This window comes from Platalea leucorodia, assembly GCF_965183815.1.
Source record: "Platalea leucorodia genome assembly, chromosome: 1".
NCBI lineage: Eukaryota > Metazoa > Chordata > Aves > Pelecaniformes > Threskiornithidae > Platalea > Platalea leucorodia.
Genome location: NC_138823.1, coordinates 102,396,898 through 102,408,808, shown reverse-complemented (window position 1 = coordinate 102,408,808; position 11,911 = coordinate 102,396,898). Strand labels below are relative to the sequence as shown.

Sequence of the window (11,911 nt, the reverse complement as noted above, 5' to 3'; positions counted from 1 at the left end):
TCCATGGTTGGCTCACGCCTAGAATTTTATTCAATCCATTCAAAAAATAGACAGAACTATAAGGTGGCACATATTGTCAGAGAGTACAAATGTCACATCTTTCTTTATACAGTTTAATTTAAATCCATAGATTAAGACAGTGAAATAATTGCCCTGGGTGGGAAAATAATTAAGGGTCTTCTGTGAAAGGACAAGTCTTCAGGTAAGCATCTACACAAATGTATCTGGTTAAGCATAACTTTTTCTATCCTCTATAAAAATATAAACAGCATTTCAAAATGCCTTTAGATAAGTATGTCAAGGTCATCTAACATGGCGTTAATGTACTGACAGACTATGGGGCCTGGGCATATCAAACCACCTTTAGTAATCCATGCCCAGCCAAAACTGAAACATTTTGTATATGCTTAAACATAATACAATATAATGAAAGAAATAATATCAAACCGAAGATACACAAGTACGATGTTCCTCCTCCCATATGAATTCTTTGTTTTTTTATTTTTTGTTAATATGGCAATGACTAAGACAAAAGTGGCAGTTTTGCACAGGTTTGTTGTAACTCAGGATCAAGTATAACGTGCCTTTCCCAGAAAGTAACATTGCTGGGAAGAGACGTGTGCTGGGATCAAATTAAGGGCACGCACTGTCACGTATGCCTTCCCTGTGCGCTATGACTTTGACACAGACTGTAGCATGTGACAGGAGGACAAGTGCAAATTACAAGGGCAGAATCTTGGCTTCCCAGACAGCAGAACCAGGCTGTAAAAGTAAGACTAAACAGTATTTTAAAGGCAAGAAAATGAAACAAAAAGCCAACTCATCTCAACTTTAAACAGTGGGATGCAGGGTGTTCCTGGTACAGCTGTCATAAACACCCCCTACGTTTTCCAGGGATGCAATCTGATAAGCTAAACACTTAATCGTTGTCGCAAGGACGTACTGGTTCAACACAGATTAAAATGTGCGAATACACTGAATATATCGGTCACAGGTCTAATCACATAATTTCCCTTTTCCCAATCCTAAATTTGTGTTGGAGCAGCTTCCCCATCAGCTGTGTGTTTGTATAGCAGAGCACTGGATGTAACCGACTAGCACGTATGCCAACAACAGCTGCTATTTTCCAGTTAGAGGGATCTACAAGTGAGAAACAAAACCTAAGGAAAGGATCAGGTTTCAGATAAAGGTTGGACACTTTGAACTTTGGACAAAGTGACAGGTATCTTTGATTCTCCCGGTGCTGGCGCTTTTGTGACTGGGTTTGCATGGGCTTTTATATCAGCTATTCTCTCTTTAAATCTTTGCTGGAGGTACTTTTCTTCTTTGGAGTAACTTTTAGCGAAAGCAGACATCAGCAGACACGCTGCCACGGTGGACCCTCCAACACAAAACAAGATCGCTCCTGCCAGCTTGCATATATCAAGGGACCCATTAAACTGAATGGCACGGGTATCCACCACAACAAAATCATCTTTCCCGAGAGCTTCGATTTTCGGTGGCACAAGAAAACCCACTACCAGAACCGTTAAACCTATCAGCATAAAAGCCGTCCCAGAGATGAGTCCGACCTGGAAAACAAAGAAACAAAAAAACCCAATTAATATGCCTTTCTAGTTTTTAGTTGGTAAGTGGTCCTAGGAGGCATTTAGCTTTCACAGTGTCTCACAGGTACAGTTCTCTCTCCTAGGAGAAGGCTGATATTTTTCTTTTAGGTCATATGTGGCCCTATGAGAACTAGAATATATGGAGAAACTGTCTTTTTACAACTCGTATTTATATAATTCAGTATTGACATTTCTGGAAACCATGGAATATGCATTTATATGTCTAAATAGCATTTCATGACCAAAGGCTCCACCACAGAGAGCATCGCAATTTAACCCCAGTGCTGCGTGACCGATTATTTCTTTAGCTTTAGGTGGTGGTTAGCACCGACAGCTCAGTCCCTGCTGATAGTCTGTGTCGTATCCACCACTCGCTTTTACTCCATGAAATGTCACTCCTTTGCAGGGATTAGAAGGAAGTGGCTATCGCAAAGCAGAGGGGTTGGGTTAGACAGCCTCACGGGCCCCTTCCAACCTCTGGTGTTCTCCAGTTCTGTCAAGTTCCCTGACCTTAATGGGAATCTTGCTGTTTTCTTGATCCCTAGGTCACGCAGTCCCAGAGTCACTGCTGTCAACCTACCAGCCCTATTCCCAATAATCTGGCCGGACTATTATGGGTGCAGAGCAGAGGTAAACTACACTTTCAAGCTATAAGTGGGGTTTCCCAGACAAGACTTTGATGTTTCAGTGACATGGCTCCTCGTGACAGAGAAACTAGAGCATCCAAAGGCCCCAGCGCTCCCTTGGAAGCTGCTGTATCTTGGTAAGAGCACCCTGCTTTCAGACAGATTGTTATTCAGTCATCTCAGGGAAGACTGAGCAACAGCAGGCCTTTCTGGATGAATACCTAAACCCCTTAGTTACACGGGAAAGTCTTGAAATGGGAGTTTCTCTCTCCCGTAAACAGCAATGGGCAGTACCTTCCAGAACGTAGAGCTCCACCTGCTAGGCGATCTCTGGATCTGAAAATCATCCTCATACTCCCAAATTGAAGCTGTGCAGTCCTCGTAAAACTGGTGCAGGTAGGACCGAACTCCGTAGCGTTGGTACCCTCCCTCGGTGCTGCCCTGCGCATGCTTGGACCCGCAGATGTCAGCATAGGAGCTCATCCTTCCTGCCTGCAAGGAGAGGTTTCAGACAAAGCAGATTGTTATCGATGTGGCAGGAGAGCAAAGCTGGCTACAAACTCTCCAGGTGACATGAAGAAAAGCAACCCAGGAGAGACCTTTCCTTCACTTTTTTCCAAACCAAGAAAGGAGCCTGGTAGAGCTGCCTGCGGTGACTCAGTTCAAGCGTACCCGAGGCACCCAGCGTCTTGGCACAGCACAGCCTAACGGTGCTGCAGGGAACGTTCCCTCCCATACGCAGGGTGCCTGCTCCCCATCTTCCGCACTAGCGTGCTACTGTGTTTCCATGGAGACTGAAAAAAGCAGAATATATCAGGTAACAAAAGCCAGCATCCCTCAAGGGCTCATGTTGCCTTTCGTCCAGACTGCTTCTATCAGTTAACTAGAGTTTGCAACCTTAGAAACTTTCCAGACTGGTGGGTAAGGTTTTTTTAATGTCTTTGCCTGAGCTTTTGAACTGCACACTAAGCATTGACATAATATATATCAATAGCCATGAGAAGTAAAGGCAAAATAAGTCCTAAACAGATTGAAACTGTACATGTCCTGCATTTAAATATGGATAATTAAAAATGAAAAAGATGGAATGCCATAACAGCACCAATCTGCTCACTGAAGAGAGTGAAATGGAAATACTAAACTTGTGTGCTCCCTTGGAGAAGTCAATGCCCAAGCTCCTGCTGACTTTAATAAAATCAGAATTTTGCCTGCTATGAAAACTACCAAGAATGTTCCCTACTCTTTCCATTTTATGGAAGTTCTCCTAACAAACAAAATTTGTAGTTAACTATGCGGGTCCTGGGCCTGAACTTGCTTGCACAGGTGCAATGCTACTGAATTCATTGAAGCAATACTAGCCCCTAAAAAACTTGAGCAACAGGTCACTGTTACTGAAGCGGACTAATTTCTCTTTAAGGAAGTTCAAAAAGTCTTACTCCAAAGGGAACTCTTAATCAGTACTTGCATCTGAGCATCACAGCTCAATTTATATCAGCTTCAAGCAGTTCATCCGATTGCCACAGCAATTTTACTTAGAGGGAAGGAAGGAAGGTTTGACATGCTCATGGCAGCTAGGATCTCCCAATTTTGCAGCCCTACAGCCCTTTGCCCTTCAGGAATGGGTGATCTTGCTGGGCTTGAAACACCCAAGCATGCAAGAAAAACAAACGCTGTTGCATTTAAATTAAGCAGAAGCCGGAAAGTATCGACGGGGAATAGCAACAGCCTGAATGAAACTCTTGGCTGGCTCTGAAATCACGGCTGGTGTAACAGTGATCTTCCAGCCTTTCTGGAATCTGGTTGCATTCTTGGCTCAGGGATAAGGAGGAGTTTGCTTTATCTTCTTTATAAAAAACAGTAATCTTATTTCTGTTTTTTACTTATTTTGTATATCTAATATGTATTAAGTTTTGGCAGTGATAGGTTAACAGTTAATGGTTGGACTCGATGATCTTAAGGGTCTTTTCCAACCTTAATGATTCTATGATAAGTTTGGGATTTCATGATTTCAACATCTTATAATTGCAAATATCTCTCTTGCAACTCGTGATGAGGTTTCCGAACTCTCACAGAAGTCATGATCGAGTGGAGGAGCAGACCGGCATGATGCTGGGGCCCTAGCAAGGGCCAGAGCTCCCTCCGGGAGATGGGGGGGGGGGGGGGTGTCAGTGCTGGTGGCTGAGCTTCGCAGAGCAGCAGGGGTAGCGCCAGGCACAGCTTCTGGCAGGAGCCCCTTCTCTGAACCCAGAATGGCCTCTGCAACCCCTGCAGGATTCTCTTTTCCACTTCAGCCACCGTAAAGCGTTAGGAAATCAAAGAAGTGCTCTCTGACTGTGGATGGGCTTGCTCTCTGCTGATGGTACAGCATCAGGGCCCTCCGGAGTGTGCTCCGGGAGCTGGCCTTCCCAGACAAGGCAGAGAAACCGGCAGGGTGGACAGAGACCTTGAGACAGCAGCAAACTCCTGGGCAGCACCAGCTGCTCACCAGGTGAGCGGGGAGAGCCTGGCACCCGGCCACCCCGTGGCAAGTTGTATGTCACCAATACTGACGTTTCCCACTACAGTTAATACGTTGAAAAAAACCAGTTTGTTGTGCTCTTTTACAATGCCATGAGCTTTTGAACACTTATTATTTTTTGAGGTACAAAAAAAAAAATAGTGGTATGGATGTAAGTATATAATCTGAACTCTTGTGGGGAAACACTGAAAGTTATTCTACTTTTGGAGCCTGTTTGTTCTTTTGCAAAAGAGCTCTTTTTGTTTTCCTTGGGAGTCCTTCCTTCTGATGTTTATTGCCTACTTGAAAAGAGAGTAGAAGAAGTCCTCTTTTCTCACTGCCACCATTTCTTCAACAGCTAGCTGCCGCCTTCCACAGGACAAGCACTGAAGAGTTCTCATAAAACCAGAGGTCTGCCCACCTCATAAAAATGCCTTGGGGTGAAAGGAGAGGATGAAGCAATGGGTAGTTTGCCATGGCTGCCCCAGCTCTCACACACAGGGTCACACAGCCTATACCTCAAGGTAAGAGCAGTTTATGTCTGTATCTCTCATCAACATGTCTTGTGGTTCTGAGTAAGCAAGCACTCCGTCTCCCACATCAGGAAGAGAAGAAAGTGAAGAGGCCAACCAAAGCTCTGCAGAGACTCATTCTCTCGCATCCTTATTTGGATCTTTCTTCTCACATCAACCCTACCTCCTTAAGTAAATTATGCTTAACTCCTTGTCAACTTAAGTCATTCAGGTAAGCATATTTAGCATCACATAATGAGCAGAAAGGGAGGTATTTTCATAAGGCGTAAGTGACTCCATAAGGTCAACACAGGGAAGGACCAGATCTAACATGACCCGATGATGTGGCCTGCCAAAGCTCGCTTGCGTTACTCCAGCTGCCCCCAGGAGACAATTTTAGAGGTTCTTTGGTTTCTCCAGAATTCAGAAAGCAGGTGAAGCACATTGCTGAGTCTGAACCAGCAACTATAGTTATTGCAATAACATTTAAGAAAACTCAATGTAATGTGACAGAAAGCTGTATGAACACTATCTTGCATTCACTGCACTGTCTGTAGATTTGGTCAAGAAAGGAGGGTGTAGCATTTCCAACAGCTTGATAAAGAATTGCCTATGAGAACCACACAGCCTGGAATCACTTATATTACACAGATTCTTTTTCTTTAGCAATCTAAAATGCTAATAGGTGGTTTTGGTCAGGCATATGAGCAAAATGATAAATAAGAGCTGGGAGGTGGAATAGAAAACAAAAGAATGATCTTTTGCTTGAAAGAGTTGTGATAGCATCAAATAGTATGACCTTTTAAAATGGAAGGCAAAAAAAAAAAAAGGACTGCCAGCATCATTAATTCTTTTCAAGCACTGCATAATATTAGTCCTACTGAACATTTTCTTTATGCTCAGACTCTTCCACTGATAAGTAATCTGCTCTCTTTTGCAAAATATCTTGTCCCTCAGAGAGAAGAGAAGAAGGCTTCCCAGCCCTATATGACTCATTGAAGCAGCCTGGTAATTTGGGCTAAGATGGTCTCCTTTCTCAGCTGCAATGTAAACATAATGTTGTTCTTCCTACTTACAGATGGGGCAGAGGAACTGAAACAGTCAGAGTATGGTGGGAGAACACAGTTCTCCCTAAATGAGGAGAAAACGTGTGTCACAGCATCAATTTACATTGGATTAATAAATACTGCAGCAGCTATGATCTCCTGAGCGTTGATGTGTATCTGCATGTCTCACCTTCATGGCTGAGAAACTAAACGCTGAAATGTTGGGAAACTTTTAGTAAAAAGAGAGAGGGTCACTGTTACCCAAACGCGTGTTACGCACGAGCTTAGAACGTGCATCCAGGCCGCAGTTTAATCATTAAAAGTTCTTCAGTGCCTAGACCTGAGGTGCCTAGGAACACGTGGGATGTATGATCACAGCTCCGGAGCACACCACTGCGTAGTAGCAATCCATCCCCTAGCAACTTTTGTTTCCATGGCAAAAGCTGTCCTGTTTACTTTGAGCTTTACTATTCTCCACTGATCTGGGGAGATGTGGCTGGATTGGTGAACAGGCAGATTAAAAGACAAGCAAGCGCCAAGAAAAATTACCCAATAAATTTTCCAACTACTTTGCTTTCTTATTGAAGGGTTGGACACATTTTCAAAAAAAAAAAGTAAGGAATTGGCATCTGAAAGGCAGGAGAAAGCAAATAAGGATGCGCCACTGCTCTGTGACACCTCAGGGCCACCAAACGTAAGCCACAAATGCCGATGGCCCCGCACAGGCGAAGTCTCCCTCCCTCTCCCTCCTCCACACCGACACGCTTTGACCCCCGCCCTCGGAGGGCCGCCCCGCCAGCCCTTGCCGGCAGAAGGCGAGACCCCTGCGAAGGGCCAACACCGGCACCGCCAACCCGCCGCTGGCGGCGGCCTCCGCGGCGGCCCTTCCGACGCCTCCGCTCCCCGCCGCGGCAGCGCCCAGCCCCGGGCCAGAGGCCGGGCCAAGCCCCACCCGGCCCGGCCCGGCCCCCCCAGCCGCCGCGGCTCCCGCCCAGCGCCCTGCCCTCGCACGGGGCGGGGGGGAGCGGGGTCGGGCAGCAGCCGCCGGTCCCCCGCGGGCGCCCGGCTGCTTTCCGGGGCGACTCCCGCGGCCCTGCCGGGCACGGGGGAGCGAGCGGGGCCTCCTCCCGCGCAGGGGGGCACAGGCCGGGGCCTCCCCTCCCGGGCGCGGCGGCGCCGCCCGCTTCCCAGCCGCCAGGTCGCGGCCCCCCCGGCCAAGGGCCGCGCAGGCCGGAGCGGGGTGCCCCGCCGCCCGGGCAGGGGACGCTCTCCGGCGCCCGTTTCCCGGGCGAAGCGGAAGAACTCCGCAGCGCCCGCGCCCCGGCGGAGATCTCGGCCCCCGCCGCCGACCGGCGGCCCTCGCCCCCCCCGGCAGCCCCGCGTACCGGGGCCCCGAGGGCAGAGGTGAGCCCGGCCCGGCCCGGCCGCCCCCCGCCCCGCCCCGCCGCGCCCGGCCGCGGCGCCCCCTAGCGCAGCGCGGCGGCGGGGCAGCGCGGCACCGGCCCCCCGGCGCGGCCGCCCCCTCCCCAGGGAGGCGAAGCCCGGGGGCCCCGCCGCGCCGCGCCGCACCCCTCCCCGCCCCGCCGGGCAGCCGGTGCCCCCCCGCCAGCTCCTCCGCTGGAAGCTCCGCGCCGTACGCCCCCCGCCAGGGCGCCGACGGCCGCAGCAGCCGCCCCCGCCGAACTGCCGAGCCCAAGTTTGCCGAGGGGCCGGGAGCGGCGGCCCCGGGGCGGCGGGGTTACCTGTCCCTCCTGCCGCTCCCCTCGGCCGGCTGAGCAACCGCAGCGGCGCTAGCTGCGGCTCTCCCGCCCCGGTCCCATCTCCGCTCTGCGCCGCGCCGGCCCCAGACACCACGTATTATGTACGGCCCGGAGCGCCGCTCGCTCCCGCTCCGTGCCTGCGCACTGAGCCGCCGCCGCCGGGCGCGGAGGGGCGCCGGGCCGCGCTCGCCCCGCCGCCCCCGCCCGGAGGTGGCTCCGCGGGGCGGCGGCCTGGGCAAGGCGGGGGGGACGCAGGCCGGGCCGGCGGGGCCGGGCCCTCCCCGGCAGCCGGCTGCGGTGAGGGGGGTCCCTCCGGCCGCGGCCCCCCCCGGGGCGGGCGGGCCGCAGGGGCAGGGGGCGGCCGCCCGGGTGCCCACCGAGGTGCTCGGGGTGGGTGTCCTCCCTGGGCGGCGGGAGCAGCAGGGGCCGTGGGCCAGGTCTCTAATCGCCACCCCCGCCCTCCCCGCTTTTAAGCAGCACGGAAAAATGCAGAGGCTCGGTGCTCTGCTATTTGCCCAGTCGAGCGGACAGGCATCACAACGAGTGACAGGCGGGCTGCAGAGATCCGGGGGCTGGGGAAATAAATGGGTCGGCAGGAGACCCGACTGAAGACTTCTGAGAGAAACAGAGCATTAGTGTCTGGGGTCTGCCCCGATAACAGGAGGTTGGTTGTTCAGGGGGAAAAGATTTCAAGTAGGCAAGTTTGGGGAATTAAGGAAGCTAGCGAGGGAAGAGTTAGGGAGCATGACGAGGCACTAAGAGCTGGGGATGCTAAAATGTGTCCCACGAAGAGGCAATAAGTAATTCCTCTGAAAAAATAATGAGAGCGTAAAGGGCAAGAATGCTAGAGCCATTTCAATGCTCTGTACTGAAAGACGCACAAAAATAGAGTATCATTGCATGCAGAAAAAACGGACGTGCATTAAAGCAAAACGGGGTGGTATTAGCCAAAGGAAAAACAAAGTCTTTTTAAAGTCTTAAATCACTATAGTACATGAAGAAGAAGTTGAGATTAATGGTGGTCTCATTAATACCAACGCTCAAGCTCCTTTGAAAAAAACCACGCGTTTGATGACAACAGTAAGTTTGGGCAATTCCAAACTAGGAATCATAAAAACAGATATTAAAAAAGACCAAGCAAGGGATTACATTAGGAGGAAGAAATGCTGGATTCAGTGAATTTCATCCTCTCCTTCCAAAGCTTTTACGCCTTTCTTGTTTCAAGAAATGAGTAATGCCAAGTGGTTCCCCTGACCTGAGCAGAGCTACTTCCACAGCAGTACGCTATTCAGCGAGGAGCGTTGGCATACCCCAGCCCAAGGCAACTAACAAGGCAAAAACCTGTCAATTATTTGTGAAAAACCAGGGAGATACAGTGAAGTGATAAACGAGTGAAAAGCAGGATGGAGTATTAGTCTTAAAAGAGGTTTCCTGATTGATTGTCCTGTAAGACTAACACCGGATTTAATGTAGTATCACAGTTAGGACTGAATGCTTCTTTAGCCCAGATCAAGAAGATGTCTTCTATAGAAAAAGCAATTAATCTACATGAGCTGCCCTCTCTCTATTCACAAAGCTAGTTTCTTTTGATTACTTACCTACTGACAAAGGGAATAAATAAAACGAATATGAAATACCTGGATTGGCCCAGTACAATTTTTTTCCTGCCACAGAAGTGATATGCTCAGCGAACCAAGACAAATTAGTGTTGTAGCAATGGGGACATTTGCACTAATGCTAAAAATGATCTGTGAACTCCAAATTAGCAACCCTGAAGGTTAACCACTGATAATCTCAGAAGTTGCGTTTAGTACATTTTTGGTGCATTAGAAAAACTGTAAACTCAGTCTTAGATCAGAGCTGTTCTTGAAGTATAGCTGAGCTTGGTTATGAAAGGTGTCGAACAGAAGAGTGTAAATGTCCTGTTTAGCCTTGAAATCGGTAGCATCAATGCAACGATGTTTTAGAATACCAGGACCTATAGGTCATTGTGTGACCCAGGATGTGAGCTGCTGTTACGTAAAGGAATTTCCAAATTTAAGTTTTTCCTCAGTTCTCAGCTTTCACAAATTTTAGACTGTGTTTATCCCGAAGGCTTCAGCTGGGAGTGGCATGGAGAGCAAGTGTAATATTCTACCTCAAGCCGTAGATGTTGTTAACTTGATTTTTTTTCCCTTCTAGAGAGGGAACCCAAGCCGAGTGCTTTCCTTATCTTCCACCTGCTGTGCTAAAGGTTTGTGATGGACAGCAGTGAGCACGCTGAGGAAAAAATCCTGTATTGTCAAGAAATTCTGTAGGTGGTGGTGTTGGTTGCCATAGAGTTTACAGGCTTCTCCCTTGCTGAGAGGTGAAGTGATTGTGTCAGCCAGTTTGGTGAACGCAGCTTAGTTAGCTTCTGGGGGCCTGTGCTGAACAGGAGAAATTACAGCTTCTGGAAAACACGTTTCTCTTGTAGCAAAATGCAGCAGTTGGTATGAGACTCGTGTTCACCGAGTTGCAGCTGTCTGCCCCTATTTGCTTAATGGCGATGGCAAGCTGCCAGAGGCTCTTCTTCTGTTTCACATGTTGCGGAAAGCCACGGCCCGAGTCGTTCTGCTCTAGCGGCACTATTGACACCGGGACTTGTCCTTCCCATCCTAGCGCCTGGCTCACCTTCACCGGGAGAGCAAGGCCCCTCGCGCTCCCGCTTCCAGGAGAAGCTTCAGCTGACGCAGAACCGCAAGGAGCAGCTCGGGCACCTAAAGGTGATCCCACCCATCTTCCACACTTGAAGGGGCAGCAGAGGAGAGGTGGGAGAGCTCCTTCCACTGCAGAAGTGGCTGAAGGGGGCCATGAGGGGCAGGAGCTAATGGCTGTCATCTGCCCTGCTTCGGGCTTCAAGTCTCCTCCGGGAGCTGTTGCTGCCATTCAGGTGGTGCCTCTAAGCGGGCAGAAACACTGGGGAGGAATGGGGCGAAAAGGCAGAGGTCAGTTCAGGTCGGTAGTGCTTTTCTGGTGCTCCTTCTGCTGCCGCTATGGCAGTTCGAAAGGACTAGAGGAGGCTGTGAGGGGAAAGGTGGCAGCTTCTCATCCCCTCCCATGTGACGTCCAGAGCAGATACTCCTCTGAGGATGCCTGGTATCCACGCTGTTTTCTGGTCGTAGAACCTGGAGAACAAATCCATAGCTGTCACAAGTGCAGATTCAACATGGCAGCTTAAAAGTGCGAACAGGTTGGGTTCTTGCCTGCCTTTCTCCTGCCTGAAGTGAGATTGGTGTCCTCTTCCAGCTGCTTTTGGGGAGAGATCTGGTGAGACAGGCTGGTTCGGGGGGAGGCAGCCATTGCCATTCGCTCTGCATGCTGACTTGAATCAAGTAGCCAGAGAGGGTATATTATAAAGAGTATTTTATTTTTCAAATCTTCTGATGCAGACGATGGTTTATGAATGGAAGGGGTAGTTTTTTCAGACTCTAGACAGATACTACCAGCTGCCCCATTCCTGTTTTATCCGAGGTGATTTGCTTGTTGATATTGTCTAGAAATCTGTGCTTGGCTGCTTGTTTTTCAAATACTGCTGTATTTCCTGGTGCTTTCTTCAGAATGTTCTCGCTGGCAAAAAATGATTAATTGTGATAATTTGTCATATTCTGCCATCACCATTTTTGTGTATAGATTTGTCCTCGTCCCCTGAGCCAGAAATACAGAAGATGCTTTCTTGACAATTGAAATCATAAATCTAGGTGCTTTTTTTCTATCTTACCCTGAGAATATATGGGCTGGGAATTGTTAGTTCTCTCTTTCATTCTTGTTGGTGCTGGTGAATTTGAATATTACGATACCAGGGAATACTTGGGAGCTGTCTAATCCAAAACGCATATAGACAA

The 11,911-nt window shown here is 49.3% G+C and overlaps 1 protein-coding gene across 1 annotated transcript; it reads right to left on the bottom strand.

Annotated features, from left to right (window-relative positions):
• Positions 1–8,140, bottom strand: NRSN1 (neurensin 1). Its single transcript, XM_082326890.1, has 3 exons — positions 8,031–8,140; positions 2,528–2,725; positions 1–1,571 (listed from the first exon to the last, which is right to left on the bottom strand). The coding sequence occupies exons 2-3, from the start codon at positions 2,714–2,716 to the stop codon at positions 1,173–1,175; spliced, it is 588 nt and encodes a 195-aa protein (XP_082183016.1). The 5' UTR covers positions 2,717–2,725; positions 8,031–8,140; the 3' UTR covers positions 1–1,172.
• Between the last annotated feature and the right edge of the window lie 3,771 nt (positions 8,141–11,911).

Coding starts and splice junctions, on each gene's coding strand:
- NRSN1 (XM_082326890.1), bottom strand. CDS start 2,716: ATGAGCTCCTATGCTGACATCTGCGGGTCCAAGCATGCGCAGGGCAGC. Junction 1,572..2,527: donor GGAGCTCTACGTTCTGGAAG/GTACTGCCCATT, acceptor TTTGTTTTCCAG/GTCGGACTCATCTCTGGGAC.